Raw genomic sequence first — 15,071 nt, forward strand, 5'->3', positions numbered from 1 at the left:
AAATAACTGGAAACGCTATTCCAATCCATATATAAATGCGTTTTCCACATTAACAACACAAGAAAATCATGTTAGTAGAAAATGATTCTAAAAAAAGTGCCAGCACGAAGTGTTAGAAAATATACGAGAAAATATAATACATAACGTTAGAAATAAATTATCATTGATCACTAAAAAATCATGTTAGTAGTAATAAAAATGAAATGATAACACATTTATTAAAATCATAGAACGACACGCAACAAGATGTTATTAAATATACAAACTACAAATTAAATATGCTCAACGCAAACACACAAAGAAACTAAATTATTTAAAAAATTAATATACAAATAAAACTAAAGCAATATTTTGTAACGTCAAAATAATAAATAAATAAAAAATATATTATATTAATAAAATAGATTTTAGATTCTAAAGACTTCTAATTCATGTAATATTACAAAATTCAAAATTCGTTTATTACAATTAATATTTTACCTTTAGATATATTAAAATAATATTTTAGGTTGATATTCAATTGTCAGTTTTCAACTATTACACATAAAAAAATATTATTAAGTACACTTTTTTTAAAAATGGGGTTTTGTATTTTAAGTAGGTTATTGGAGTACTTTTTCTTTTCGTGAATTTATTCATGATGAGATTCCGATCTTTTAAACTAAGATAATTTATGTTCTATACATAATTATATTTTTTTACATAACTCTAAAATCTCGGACTTGATTCTTCATATTTTATTAGTTAATTGTGTTACATATAATAGAAATACTTACTTCAAACTAAAAATATAAAAAAATCAAATTTAAAAATTAGTTAAGTTAAGTTAAAAATGATAAATGTAACAAATTTAAATATATTATCCGCGCGTAGTGCGGAGAAAGGATCTAGTTGTATTAAAAACGAAAAAGGCACGTTTATACTTAGACATGATTACATTTACATAGTAGATGGTTAGATCAACTTTGTTGCAGGCAGAAAAATTGCCTACAGAACACATAGGCCTGGACATTCGGATCTTCGGGTCGGGTTCGGACCGGTTCCTGTCGAATCCGGATCCTTCAGATCCTATATATTATGATCCAACTAGGTACTTAAAATTTTCGGTTCGGATTCGGGTTGGGGATCCAGATCGGTTCATACCTATAAGTTATATACCCACAAAATACCCATAGTTTTCAGGTCTATTTTGGATTCAGATCGGTTCAGGTATTTAGAATCTGGAATACCCGTATTGAATATGAAAACCCGAAATATGCCCAAAACACGAAAAAATACCGAAAACCCAAAAAATACTCGAAAACCAAAAATACCAGAGTTTTTACCCGAAGTCTGACCCCAAGATCTAAAAATACCCGAATTATATTTGTGAAAATCTAAAATTTTACCCAAAACCCGAACCTATATCCGAAAACCTGAAACTTCAAAAAAATATCCATGATGCCAAAAATATACTTAAACACCCAAATATACCCAATATATATTAGAAGATTCGGGTATTTCGGGTAACCGGATCCAAACCAAGATCGCAGGTCCAAAATAATTATACCAAATAAGTACTTCAGTCTAGTTCTGGGCCTGGATCCAAACCTGTATTTTTGGGTTGGTTCTGGTTCGGACTCGGAGAAAAATGTCCAGGCCTAACCGAACATATGTAAAAAATCTGAAATCGAATAAACTGATTCGTCTACATGATTAGTATAGGCTTGTAAATTTAGTATTTATGTGAACTTAAATGGGCTTTTGGACTAACATTGAGGCTCAACTAAATTAAAGGCGATATCAACTTGTTAATTTGGCCCTTTGTCAAACAAGGCCCTTATTATACTTCGTTTTTAACCCTTAACTAAATAAACTGATGCACGTGCCCAGATTGTCGTAAATCATCAAAATTTGAAATTACGAAAAAAAGAGTTTTTTTTTTTGGTTTCGTTGTTGTGATCTGTACGTTATAAATAAATAGTAGTATAGAAAATAACGCACTATCATTTCAAATTTCAAATTTCGAAAAAACAAATCGGCACGTCTGACAGATATTTTAGGAGGGAAATAATTAAAAAAGAAAAATAAAACACAGAGCAATAATAAAAACTCTCTCTCTCTCTCTCTCTATCACTCACTCTATCTTGATTCTGTTCACTCATTTCAAAAAAACACTTACCAATCTCGGAGCCCTAGATCTCTCCTCTCCGTTTCCACCGAAGATGCGTGAGATCCTTCACATCCAGGGAGGCCAGTGCGGTAACCAGATCGGTGCCAAGTTCTGGGAAGTCGTCTGCGCCGAGCACGGCATCGATCCCACCGGTCGATACACCGGAGACTCAGATCTGCAGCTCGAGCGCATCAACGTCTACTACAATGAAGCAAGCTGCGGGAGATTCGTCCCTCGCGCCGTCCTCATGGATCTGGAGCCTGGAACCATGGACAGTCTCAGATCTGGACCTTACGGTCAGACCTTCCGCCCCGATAACTTCGTCTTCGGCCAATCAGGAGCCGGTAACAACTGGGCCAAGGGGCATTACACTGAAGGAGCTGAGCTAATCGATTCAGTGCTCGATGTTGTTCGTAAGGAGGCTGAGAACTGTGACTGTCTTCAAGGTATATACTAACTTCATCTTCTAGATCTATTCGATTTTTTTGGTTTATCGGAGGTTTGAAGAGTGAGATTTGGTTTTGCAGGGTTTCAGGTTTGTCATTCCTTGGGAGGAGGAACTGGATCTGGTATGGGAACGCTTCTGATCTCTAAGATCCGTGAAGAGTACCCAGATCGGATGATGCTTACCTTCTCAGTGTTTCCTTCCCCCAAGGTCTCTGATACCGTTGTTGAGCCTTACAATGCTACTTTGTCTGTTCATCAGCTGGTTGAGAACGCTGATGAGTGTATGGTTCTTGACAACGAGGCCTTGTATGATATCTGCTTCAGGACTCTCAAACTCACTACCCCTAGCTGTAAGATCTCATTATTTTATCCAATCTTGCTCTTCGTTAATGGTTAGACTATTATGTTGCTCTATGCTTAAATGGACTGTTGTAGATTGTAAGCATATCATTGTTTTGTATTCTGTTCTGATCTGCAGGTAATCACCTAATTGATGTTCATTCCAGTAATATCTGTGTGCTATTGATTTCATTAGTCACATCTTTGGTTTATTGGTTCTGTGTTTTTTCCTCAATATGCTTCCTGACTTGTGTGTTATTGATTCTATTTGTTATTCTGTGTTGTTCACAAAGCCTTTATAAATACTAAAACTACTACTTGTCAATCTTATTAGCACAATATACTCTTGTGGTATAAGGAATATGCATAATACATCGATGGTTCTTGATAGTGTACTGTCTGCGTTATTATATTGTTTTTTTTAGCAAGTTTTGGTCTTCATGTTGTTTGTTGTATGTCTGTTTTGGTCAATATGCCTCTGATTTGAGTGTTATTATCTCTTCATCTTTGTCATCGCATCACCATCATAAGCTGCTATTCTTCAAATCTTATTGGAGCAATACACTCTGGTTAAGAAGTGTCATGTTCATGTAACATAAATGATCTTTGTCATGTAAGGGATATGCATAATGCATTGATGTTTAACGATTGTGTTGTTGTCATGTTATTTAATCTATGTGTTTTTGATTCTAAAACTTGGTTCATTCTTTGTTTGCAGTTGGTGATTTGAACCACTTGATATCTGCCACTATGTCTGGTGTGACTTGCTGTTTGAGGTTCCCTGGTCAGCTCAACTCTGACCTCCGCAAGCTCGCTGTGAACCTGATCCCATTCCCACGTCTTCATTTCTTCATGGTGGGTTTTGCTCCTCTCACCTCCAGAGGATCTCAGCAGTACCGTTCCCTCACAGTCCCTGAGCTCACCCAGCAGATGTGGGACTCCAAGAACATGATGTGTGCTGCAGACCCAAGACACGGTCGCTACCTCACAGCCTCCGCCATGTTCCGTGGCAAGATGAGCACAAAGGAAGTGGACGAGCAGATGCTAAACGTGCAGAACAAGAACTCATCCTACTTTGTGGAGTGGATCCCAAACAACGTGAAGTCAACAGTCTGTGACATCCCGCCAACTGGTCTGAAGATGGCGTCAACTTTCATTGGAAACTCGACTTCGATCCAGGAGATGTTTAGGCGTGTGAGTGAGCAGTTCACAGCTATGTTCAGGAGGAAGGCTTTCTTGCATTGGTACACAGGGGAAGGAATGGACGAGATGGAGTTTACGGAAGCGGAGAGCAACATGAACGATCTGGTTTCGGAGTACCAGCAATACCAAGATGCAACAGCAGATGAAGAAGGTGAGTACGAGGATGAGGAAGAAGGAGAATACCAACAAGAGGAAGAGTACTGATGAGTAACTGCGTCACACCCTCTTAAACAATTTAGTCTTTTGCTACTTTATGAAAAAGAAAACCTCAACTACCAGTTGCAGGTTTATTTGGTTTGTATGGACAACTCTAGGATCTTCTTCTCTTTACTTTGTGGACTGTTGTTATCTCTCTACTTTATGTTCTTAATTTCGGTTTGGTTTATCGTTTGAATATTTGCCTTTACATGGTTGTTATCGTTGTTGTTACTTGTTTAGTTGGTATGTGTAACAGTTAAAAAAAATTCCTGTTTAAATTAGAGTGCGAAACCATTTGTTATGTTAACAGTAATCACTAATGTAGTCGAAATCTCGTTTAAACATTCATTGTTCGGCCAAACAACTGTTAAAAATTTTTAGTTAATATTTTCAACTTGTACTTGCTAAAAATTAATAAAACGACACTAGTGATTAGTGTTAACGTAATCAGTAGATTTGGTGAGAGTAAACATTTGCTTTTAACGCATCGAGACAAAGTAAACGACAGAGTTTCATATAACAACGTTCCACTCGCTCACTAGCGTGTCAGGTACAGATTCGGTAAACGAATCGCTGTCATTGACCCATTGATGACTTAAACAGTAGCGAGTAGGTTTAAAAACTGTACTCGCGAGTGTTAGTATATTCAATCTTAGACACGGATGATATTTGAATAATGTCTCCTCGCAACGGGTCTCCTCTCCTCACTCTTCTCTGTGCACAACCCTCCAAGAGTAGACAGATTTTCAAAAATCGCTCCATTCACTTAGTTCGAAAAGAAGAGGGAAACACACAAAAACAAAAACAAAAACAAAAACAAAAAAGATTAAAAAAAAAAAGAATTCTTTTGAGGAAAAACAAAAGTAAAGATTATTCATGATGAGTAGTAGTCCTCACACCCAACCACTAATCTCTCTCTTCATCCTCTAAGCTCATTTGGGGATAAATTTCTAATCTTTTTTTTTTTTTTTTACCTTTTGTGTTGTCTTCTCCTTCGAATCGAACTTAAGAACCTCCTTCTACTTTAGAATCAGTGAAATGGGTTTCTTGAATTGGGTTCTTTCAGTAATTTGCGCAGCTACCGTTTTCGTTTCGTGCTCATTTGCTCTAACTCTCGATGGTTAGTAGTATACACTTTCTCCTACAAGTCTTTGCCTTTTTCTTTTTGGTTGGTGAGGAATCTTAGATTTGAGATTTGATCTTGTAGGGTATGCTCTTTTGGAGCTGAAAAGCGGATTCAACGATACGAGGAACTCACTAGAAAACTGGAGGGCTTCAGACGAGTCTCCTTGTTCTTGGACTGGTGTCTCCTGTAATCCTCAAGACCAAAGAGTTGTTTCTATGTAAACAATGCTCTCTCTCCTCTTATCACATTCTCATTCTCCATCTTCTTTCTTTGATCTGAACTGTGTAATTTTCTCCTGATGGTGCAGAAACTTACCATACATGCAACTAGGAGGGATCATATCTCCTAGCATTGGGAAACTTAGTAGATTGCAAAGACTGTGAGTGGCACTTATGTACTAAAGCTTCCGTCTTTTAAGTTGTATAGTAGTTTGTTTAATTCCAAATCCGGTTCTGAGTTATGTAGGGCACTTCATCAAAACAGCTTACACGGAACAATTCCTGATGAGATCACTAATTGCACTGAGCTCAGAGCTATGTAAGCCACCATTTTTCTTCACACATTGAGAGTGTTGAGCCATGAACATTGGTGTCATCTGTTTAAACATGCTTTCAGGTACTTGAGGGGTAACTTTCTTCAAGGCGAGATTCCACCGAGTATCGGCAACCTCACGTTTCTTACTATCTTGTAAGATTCAAAACCAAAAACTCTATTGTTTTTTTTTTTTTTATGTTTCTCAGTGTTTCATGTTTGATCAATTCCAAAGAGTTTCTGATGGTTTGAGAGTATTTTTGCAGGGATCTATCAAGCAATACACTCAAGGGTGCTATACCTTCTTCAATGAGTCGTCTTACACGTTTACGCTCCTTGTAAGTTACACACAGCAAGTCTCTGTCTTTTTAGATAAATTGTGTGGAAGAGTTGTGTCTTTTACCGTATATGTTCTTAAACTCATTGTTGTATTCAGGAACATGTCAGCCAACTTTCTCTCTGGGGAGATTCCAGATATTGGAGTTCTCAGCAGATTCGGACCTGAATCGTGAGTGTTTCTCTTCTTTTAGTTGTGCTGATTGTTAGGCTAGGAATGCTATATTCTGATTATGGGTTTTGTGTCTGTATATGGTTAGATTCACTGGTAACTTGGACCTCTGCGGACCGCAAATTCACAAGCCATGTAGATCATCAATGGGCTTCCCTGTTGTTCTTCCTCACGCAGTAACTGATGATGAATCAGGCAAGTTTCTTATTACTTACTAAACCTACTCTTTTTGTTTCTTGAGTTTCCCTTTGGCTAAACTTTTCTTGATTTCTCTCCACAGATCCTCCAAAGAGATCGTCACGCTTGATCAAAGGCATCTTGATCGGAGCAATGTCTACAATGGCTGTTGCATTCATCGTAATCTTTGTGTTCCTTTGGGTTTGGATGCTCTCAAAGAAGGAAAGAACAGTAAAGAAGTACACTGAAGTCAATAAACAAAAAGAACCATCAGAAACAAGTAAAAAGCTGATTACATTCCACGGTGATCTTCCATACTCCTCGACCGAGCTAATCGAGAAGCTGGAGTCTCTTGACGAAGAAGACATTGTTGGCTCAGGAGGGTTTGGCACGGTCTACCGAATGGTGATGAACGATCTTGGAACTTTTGCTGTCAAGAAGATAGACAGGAGTAGGCAAGGATCAGACCGAGTTTTTGAGCGAGAGGTTGAGATTCTAGGAAGTGTCAAACACATCAATCTAGTGAACCTGCGTGGATACTGCCGCTTGCCTACTTCAAGACTTCTCATCTATGATTATCTAACTCTTGGCAGCTTAGACCATCTCCTCCACGGTAAATAATACACATATCTCTTCTCTTTCATCTCAGCCTATGATTCACACTGATCTTTCTTTTTTTTTGTTTTTTGGTCTCACAAGAACGAGATCAAGAAGACGGTTTATTGAACTGGAATGCGAGACTGAAAATAGCACTAGGTTCAGCGAGGGGGTTGGCCTATTTGCACCATGATTGTAGCCCAAAGATAGTTCACCGTGACATAAAGTCAAGCAACATTCTACTCAATGATAAGCTAGAGCCTCGAGTCTCGGACTTTGGACTTGCAAAGCTTCTTGTTGACGAAGAGGCTCATGTTACCACCGTGGTAGCTGGCACCTTTGGCTATCTTGCTCCAGGTCCTTTGTTCTCTCTGCTATATCTACTTTCTGATGAATCTTTGACAAAAAGTTTCTAACTTTTGTTATATGTTTTGGAAACAGAGTATTTACAGAACGGTAGAGCTACGGAGAAGTCTGATGTCTACAGCTTTGGAGTTCTTTTGCTTGAGCTCGTTACCGGAAAGAGACCAACAGACACGACATTCGTTAAAAGAGGCTTAAACGTTGTCGGATGGGTAAGACAAAACGAAGAGCTTTTCTGTTTTGGCTTTTGAGGATTCTAACTAAAATGTTCTTTCTTTCTTTCTTTCTTTCAGATGAACACTCTGTTGAAAGAGGATAGATTAGATGATGTAATGGACAAGAGATGTGTTGACGTGGACGAAGACTCTGCTGAGGCATTGATTGAGATAGCTGCCAGGTGTACTGCTGCTAACCCTGAGGACCGGCCGGCTATGAATCAGGTGGTTCAGTTACTTGAGCAAGAAGTAATGTCGCCATCTTCTGCTATTGATTACTACGATGATTCCCATTCTGATTACTGTTAGTGGGTATGCGATGTTGAAAGTAACCGGAGAATCTTTGAACCGGGCCGGTTTGATTTATGATCTGCTTTGCATTATGATTGTGGTTTTGCACCGAGGGACTCTGTTTGTAAATTAGAATTTGAAGGATTGGTGTAAGATTGTAAGATTATTGAGGTGCATTATTCTTGTGCACGTTAATGTTTAGTAATGAAATGTTTTATTTTGCAACATTGTAAGCAGAAGACAAGGTCTGCAATTTTATTTTATGCTAAATGAAGAGAATTATGTATTTAAAAACTGGTATTTTTTAGCAAAAATATGAATTACAATTTGATCTTATAAGAGCAAAGAAATAAAGAAAAAAAATGTATGAGGCTAGACAATGTTTTTGATTTTTCTTTTGTGAGATATTTTAATGTTGTCCTCTGAATATTGACCTTTTGTTTATGTAATATAGCCTATTCTTCATAATGTTCTTTTTGAAAATATATATATACTTGAATGAGGAGAATTTTGTGTATGGTATTTGTCAGCAAAAAGAACAATTTAAAATGATCGTATATGAGAAAATGCAGAGATTTTTAATTAAAGAAAAAATGTATGAGACTAGACAAAGTTTTGATTTTTCCTTTGTGGGATATTTTAATGTTATCCTCTCTGAATATTGACCTTTCGTTTAATGGAAGAGTCTTCGTCTATCTTCCAAGCCCCATCCACCTCCTAAAAGGGCAACGCTTTTTTTTTTGCCCTATACGCTTTACAAGTTGCTACACACGCATATATAAAGTCATTACTCTAATTGTTACAAAAAGTCATTATTCTAGTATTCATCTTCATACATTTATAATTTTGCACATATGACCAAAAATTTCTACGTTTATATAATTCGATATTATGTCGTAAAGTAATTGATAATATGATACTAATTTACATATAGATGTGCAAATACAAGAGACCACTGATGTCATTAGCACTTTCGTAAGTAATCAACTTTTGAAAGAGTTCTATTGTTTTACATAACTATAATCAAATTAAGTAGTAATGGTAGCCTAGTGAAATTTCAACTTCCACTAGATATGTTTTTGACCTAACAATCCTTTCACATAGCGATTGAAGCTCTCAGAAGTCAGTTTGGGCTTCACTTTGAGATCTTCTATTATAGAAAATATATCAAGAGAAAACAATTTTAATGAATTATTTGCAAATTGTACTCTAAAATTTTTTTTTTTTAAATTACGACCATGACAGTGAAACTCATTCATACCATTATATATGTATATTCATAAATAATTAAAAGGCTAGTATGAAAAGTTAAGAATATGCTAATCTACCTATGTATGTATATGTACATATATGCAGATACGTGCTGCGTGCATATATAAATAGAGATGGTAAAGATTGTCTGTCTCCTATTGGTGAAGGGGACAGAGAAGAAGAGTATTTTAGCCTTTTTCTTGTGATATTTTTCTAGATTTTGAGTATCTTTATTTCTCCACCTCAGATTACCATGTCCACGGTTCCGGTAAAGCCACTAACTCCGGTTGGCTTACATCCTATTCGCCGGAACCTCACTAGTACGACGACTTTGAAATCTCAGGCAATGCTCACCGCCGTTCCGAGCAAGCATATTATCGGGTTGTCTACTTATAATAGATGCTTTGAGTTTAAATCTTGGAGCCAAATGAGAAATCCAGCGTTTTTAAGCCACCGTCGGCGAGTTAGCACGGTGGTGGCTTCGGCGGGAAACATAACTGCACCGTCGTCTTGGGAGTCTTGGATGCCAGATAAGAACGCGGCGGCGACAACTCTATTGCTGAGTGATGTCATTTGGCCCGCAGCTGGTAAGTGGACTATTTAAAGAAACGTATATGCTAATTGATAATCAGTGATTAAGATCATAATTTGTATTGTCTAATGATCATAACTCATAAGGACTATTAATACGTTTTTTCATCTTTGTTTTATCTAAATTTGATGCCCTTTTGTTTCTAATTCAGAAGAACTACAACAGGCGATTAGTGTATAAAAGTTGAAAACAAAAAAGAACTAGGAAGAGAGAAGAGGTACACATAAAAAGAATATAAAATTAATAATTAATGGACAATATTAATTTCAGTCTGACCCAAAAGATGAGGAGAGATTAAAAAAAATACGGAGAGAGAGAGAGAGAGAGAGAGACATTGTGGCTCTTCCTACGGCCAAATGGTCATTTATATAACATGCATTTCCAATTTCACCAATTTATCGATTTTTTTTGGTCAAACACCAATTTACCGAATATACCTTGATATTAAGGTATGTTTCTTTTTCAGGATAAATGTGAAGAAATTAGCTTAAGCAAGAAATCTAGATAAATTTAACTGGTTGGAAGAAAACTAGTCCCTGTAAAATAGCGTATGAAAAAGAGTTATACCTAAATATATTATATGTGATCCTCTAATTGAAGTAAATGCTTGAATCGTGAAACATATATGGTATAGTCAAACTTATGTTTATTTCTCGAGGATCCTAGTTGTTTTGTAGTCAAAACCCTATGCTGACAGATAGGTCTACCTATTATTCAAAGGTTATAGCTGACTTCTACCAACACATATGAAATCATGTGTGTCTCAGCTAGAGTTGTATAGATACATCTCTGGTTTGAGCTTTAATCTGAATTTCAAACGGATATCCAATGGTAATTGTGACTGTATAGTTAAAAATGTTACCATTACAACATTTTTCAAAAAAAAAAAAAGTATTTCTGGAACAATTTGATTTTTCTTGAAAGTTAATGGTTCTTAACTAATCACGTCTGTTGACAAAAAAAAAACTAATCATCCTTTTTTGTGTGAATAGGAGCGTTTGCGGCGATGGCTATAATGGGAAGAATGGATCAAATGTTATCTCCAAAAGGGATCACAATGTCAGTTGCACCACTTGGTGCCGTCTGCGCCATTCTTTTCACCACTCCATCTGCTCCTGCTGCTCGGGTAATCCTTAAACACATGTTACATATATAGTAGGAATCTAATTATACATGTGGTTGAACGAAAACGCTTCTTTGTCTTTTTCCGTGAATGCAAAACGCAAATTCATACCAAAGTCAATTAACTTTTAGGGTTTAAATGTTTACATTTAAGTTCTATATCCACAAAGGGACTAGTTTAAGAAATTCCCCACTTTCACTTTTCTATGGAATAAAGAGATCCATTATTTTCTTTTTTTTATTGTTTAAATTAAGCAAGAAAACATATTCCACCTAATTACTTTCATGTATTTTGGGTAATCAGTCACAAAACCTATTTGTGCCATCACATCACGTTATTAGTTCATAGAGATGTGATCACATCACATCATTTGAAAAAGGAACTTTAAATGATGGTTCATAATATTGTCGTTATTTTAGTTATTTTAAACAATTTAATGATTTTGTCTTTTTATTACATTTTCAGAAATACAATATATTTTTAGCTCAAATAGCCTGTGCTGCGATTGGAGTGGTAGCGTTCTCCGTATTCGGTCCAGGTTGGCTCGCCCGGAGCGTTGCCCTCGCCGCTTCTATCGCTTTTATGGTCATTGCTCGTGCCAATCACCCTCCTGGTAAATTATATTTTATTTGTCTCTATATTAATTATAAAATGGATTTTTTTACCACAATAAATATAAATTCAAACCTTTTTCCAGTTTCATAGAGTGACGAAAATTAATAAAATAAAACCGAGCAACCTAATATATTGAATGATGTAATTTTAATATTTTAATGGATTAACGATAGTAAGTTAAAAAATACCATATGATTTTTAGCCCATGTTTTAAACTATATGAATCAAAACTAAAGCCCATAAAGAAACCAAACCAGAGAGTCCATACAGCTGACAAAAGTAATATAATCTGCCCCCAAGCAACTCCAACAACAAGAAATCATATAAGTTTGTTTCTAAATTTTTTTAAAAAAAAATATTATAGTTAATCAATTATATTTTATTTTTTTAAGTCAATAAAAAACACTAACTTTCTCCTACATTTTTGTCTAATAGATTCTAAAAACCTCTAAATTTAGAATTTTTTGTGTTCTTTCTTTAATTTCATTTTTTTTCTTAAATACTTAGATACTTCTTCATATTCATTGTCGGTGATGCGCTAAGAAATAATAATAAACTCTTAGATCATATAGATACATCCCTTCATGTACTCTTCACAACGTTCTCTCTCTTTTTAATCGAAATCAAATGCGATCAATTCTTCCTTTTTCCTTGCTAATTAACTTACTTATTGTGAGAAAAGTCATAGTTAATTGTGTTCGTTAATTAATCTGATTAATTTATAAACAAATAAAAACTACAGCGGCGAGCCTACCACTAATGTTCATAGATGGAGCAAAGTTTCATCACTTGAATTTATGGTACGCATTGTTCCCAGGGGCAGCCGCATGTGTCATTCTATGCCTGCTCGTAAGTTTTCACGCTCTTTTCTCTTAGTTTATATTTAATCTTCTAATTTCTTCAAAATAGCAAAATTAAGCAATGTCTAGCGGTAAATATTTTGGTTAATTATAAGGTTTAACGTGATTAAATTTTGGTCTCTTTGCAGCAATCGATCATATGCTACTTGAAGGAAAACATAAAATTTTGATGAATCCTCAAGCGACACCATACGATCGAATGATATATATAAATAAATGTACAAATACACATACTGATGGAACCATTGTGAATGTATTTGATTCATCTATGTATACCCTTGTACGTATCAATACGTTCATTCAGAATATGGAGTTCACTTTCTTTCTTTCTTTTTAGTTATCATCTGATGACATTTAACGTATCACAAAATAGACGGGTTAGTTCCTTTGTTTCTTTATACTTTATTATTTACTTGGCACTCCACGCAAGGTTTAAACTGAGTATATTTTGGTTATTGTTGTCAACTATAGAGTATAGTCTATAGAGATATACGACAGGTAGAACCAAAATTACGTTACGTATAACTTTAATCGTGTTAAATTTTTATTAATCATGTGTAAATTTCATTTTAGACTCTTAGTGGTGGACTATTTTGCACATGTTTGGACGGCTATCGTGGAGATGTTGAGTTTCTAAATATGGATATATGAAAACCTAGTTTGTTTGGGAAATTATGTATACTAATTAATTAATGTATGCTCCTTTTTTGCATTCCACTACGTAACTGAGCTTAATTGTAAGAATGAAAGATTATACAAAATTTTCCAGAAATTTATGTGCAATAAGAAAACTAAAAGATTATTTGATGATTCATATTTATTCAGATGAATCCATATAATTTCTGTACATGTCTTTTTTTTTTTTTACCCAAAAAGTATTTTCAACCGGATTCGCCTTTACTATTTTGAATTTTACACCAATATACAGATGGTCCAGTTGATAGATGTACATGTGTTAGTCAGTCTTTCACCCACTGAAAGAAAATGAAGTTGGTGGAAAGTTGAAATGTGAGAGCTAAACTCTATATATATATATTTTTTCTTAAAATATATGGCCTTTCAAATATTTTTATAGTTTATACATTCAATAAAAAAATATGAACTTTTTCATGAACCTTAAACTATTATTATTTATTATCTCATGAATTCAGTTAAAAATCTCAATCGCCATTTTCTTCCAATGCAAACGATCTACGTTTTCCTCAGCCAAAGCCGGAACAATACTTCTGGTTTGGAGTGTTGTAGTAACATCTAGAGATTTTAGAGTTGTATGGGTAAGAAGAAAGGGTGGGGCCTTTCGTAAATTGCGGGACAAACTAGGCAACCACCCAAATTGGATGATTGTGGAAGATCGATGGTTATACTTATCATATTATCGTACCGATTGATAAAATTTTGATCCTGTCAAAAATTTATCATCCACAGAAAGCGTTTTATGAAGGGTGGTGGATTGTGGTTGTTGCAGCAGGGGTGGTGGTGGCCCAAAAGTGATATACACAATCTCATGGGGATTTACCAAAGCATACAACTTTGTCTTATGCACATGTTAAAATTAAGCATGGACGAACCGATTTGGTTTAGGCAAAGCTGACCCTAATGTTTTTGCCTTAAACATTTATAAGAATTTAACGAAAATTGGAAATTTTTTATCAATACTATTAAAACAGAAGCAATTTTTATCTACTTACAAATAGTCTAGGTTGGACCATTATATTTAATTATATTTTCTATTATTTCTACTCATATCTAATTTAATTGTTAAATATACATCGTACCTAAAATTAAGGAACTAACTAATTTATTATTTTTTAGACTAATGAATTTAATTTACATTAATTCGAAATTCAAATAACTAATCAATTATATTTAGTTATTAATGTAATAAATAATTATATATATATATATATATATATCTATTCATTTGTATATATACAACTATATATTAATTCAAATGCAAAAAAAAAAATGTTCAAAACCCTCACCAAATACATAAAAATATAATTATTATATTTAGAGTATTAAAATATATATAAATATATATTATAAAATAAATATTAATAGAAATTATATGATGGAACATGTTACTATTGATAGTTTAATGAATATATCTTTTACGGGTTACTCAAACAGACATGTAATATATATATCAAGTATAAACTAATTGAACAAATATATTAACACAAATATATCATAAAACATTACATTAACATAAATCGAAGCCAGAGAGTAAGAGTCAATATTTTAATTGTTAAAAAATATAATTATATATATAAATTATAAAATTAAGAACTAAATATAATAAAAATATATCAAAATTAAAATAATAAATATTTACATTTCTAATGCGAATAATGAAATTAACTTTTAAATTTAAAATAAGCCATAGACAAAACATCAAAAAGTATCTAATAATATGTGAATAACAAAAGTAAACTAAGTAAATAAACAATTGTATTTTTTGGCAAACGTAAATCATTAATTTG

At 34.4% G+C, this 15,071-nt stretch overlaps 3 protein-coding genes across 6 annotated transcripts; all 3 read left to right on the forward strand.

Annotated features, from left to right (window-relative positions):
• Window positions 1-1,989: 1,989 nt before the first annotated feature.
• LOC106347845 (tubulin beta-2 chain) lies at window positions 1,990-4,617 on the forward strand. Its single transcript, XM_013787454.3, has 3 exons — window positions 1,990-2,598; window positions 2,680-2,949; window positions 3,657-4,617. Exons 1-3 carry the CDS (start codon window positions 2,205-2,207, stop codon window positions 4,343-4,345), a joined length of 1,353 nt encoding a protein of 450 aa, XP_013642908.2. The 5' UTR covers window positions 1,990-2,204; the 3' UTR covers window positions 4,346-4,617.
• A 421-nt stretch (window positions 4,618-5,038) lies between these two features.
• LOC106347846 (LRR receptor-like serine/threonine-protein kinase FEI 1) lies at window positions 5,039-8,374 on the forward strand. The gene is made up of 12 exons (XM_013787455.3): window positions 5,039-5,459; window positions 5,547-5,682; window positions 5,773-5,844; window positions 5,931-6,002; window positions 6,081-6,152; window positions 6,263-6,334; window positions 6,433-6,504; window positions 6,593-6,699; window positions 6,785-7,294; window positions 7,381-7,635; window positions 7,720-7,853; window positions 7,935-8,374. Exons 1-12 carry the CDS (start codon window positions 5,378-5,380, stop codon window positions 8,163-8,165), a joined length of 1,815 nt encoding a protein of 604 aa, XP_013642909.2. The 5' UTR covers window positions 5,039-5,377; the 3' UTR covers window positions 8,166-8,374.
• A 599-nt stretch (window positions 8,375-8,973) lies between these two features.
• BNAA06G22230D lies at window positions 8,974-13,647 on the forward strand. Of its 4 annotated transcripts, none has more exons than XM_013787456.3 (6): window positions 9,430-9,535; window positions 9,646-9,985; window positions 10,983-11,116; window positions 11,579-11,726; window positions 12,471-12,577; window positions 12,717-12,914. In XM_013787456.3, the coding sequence occupies exons 1-6, from the start codon at window positions 9,533-9,535 to the stop codon at window positions 12,756-12,758; spliced, it is 774 nt and encodes a 257-aa protein (XP_013642910.2). In that variant the 5' UTR covers window positions 9,430-9,532; the 3' UTR covers window positions 12,759-12,914. The 4 variants fall into 4 exon arrangements, with proteins under 4 accessions (XP_048637851.1, XP_013642910.2, XP_048637850.1 ...); XM_013787457.3 differs by having other exon boundaries at window positions 9,497-9,581; XM_048781894.1 differs by lacking the exons at window positions 9,430-9,535; window positions 10,983-11,116 and adding an exon at window positions 8,974-9,122 and having other exon boundaries at window positions 12,717-13,647.
• The last annotated feature ends 1,424 nt before the right edge of the window (window positions 13,648-15,071 follow it).

The sequence above is a fragment of the Brassica napus genome, chromosome A6, assembly GCF_020379485.1.
Source record: "Brassica napus cultivar Da-Ae chromosome A6, Da-Ae, whole genome shotgun sequence".
In the NCBI taxonomy this organism is placed as follows: Eukaryota; Viridiplantae; Streptophyta; class Magnoliopsida; order Brassicales; family Brassicaceae; genus Brassica; species Brassica napus.

What these genes read in the sequence shown, in the direction of transcription:
- LOC106347845 (XM_013787454.3), top strand. Translation starts at nt 2,205, where the DNA reads ATGCGTGAGATCCTTCACATCCAGGGAGGCCAGTGCGGTAACCAGATC. An exon ending in GAACTGTGACTGTCTTCAAG is followed by an intron (nt 2,599 to 2,679) that starts GTATATACTAAC and finishes TTGGTTTTGCAG; the next exon opens with GGTTTCAGGTTTGTCATTCC. An exon ending in CAAACTCACTACCCCTAGCT is followed by an intron (nt 2,950 to 3,656) that starts GTAAGATCTCAT and finishes CTTTGTTTGCAG; the next exon opens with TTGGTGATTTGAACCACTTG.
- LOC106347846 (XM_013787455.3), top strand. Translation starts at nt 5,378, where the DNA reads ATGGGTTTCTTGAATTGGGTTCTTTCAGTAATTTGCGCAGCTACCGTT. An exon ending in GACCAAAGAGTTGTTTCTAT is followed by an intron (nt 5,683 to 5,772) that starts GTAAACAATGCT and finishes CTGATGGTGCAG; the next exon opens with AAACTTACCATACATGCAAC. An exon ending in TGCACTGAGCTCAGAGCTAT is followed by an intron (nt 6,003 to 6,080) that starts GTAAGCCACCAT and finishes ACATGCTTTCAG; the next exon opens with GTACTTGAGGGGTAACTTTC.
- BNAA06G22230D (XM_048781894.1), top strand. Translation starts at nt 9,652, where the DNA reads ATGTCCACGGTTCCGGTAAAGCCACTAACTCCGGTTGGCTTACATCCT. An exon ending in TCGTGCCAATCACCCTCCTG is followed by an intron (nt 11,727 to 12,470) that starts GTAAATTATATT and finishes TAAAAACTACAG; the next exon opens with CGGCGAGCCTACCACTAATG. An exon ending in GTGTCATTCTATGCCTGCTC is followed by an intron (nt 12,578 to 12,716) that starts GTAAGTTTTCAC and finishes GTCTCTTTGCAG; the next exon opens with CAATCGATCATATGCTACTT.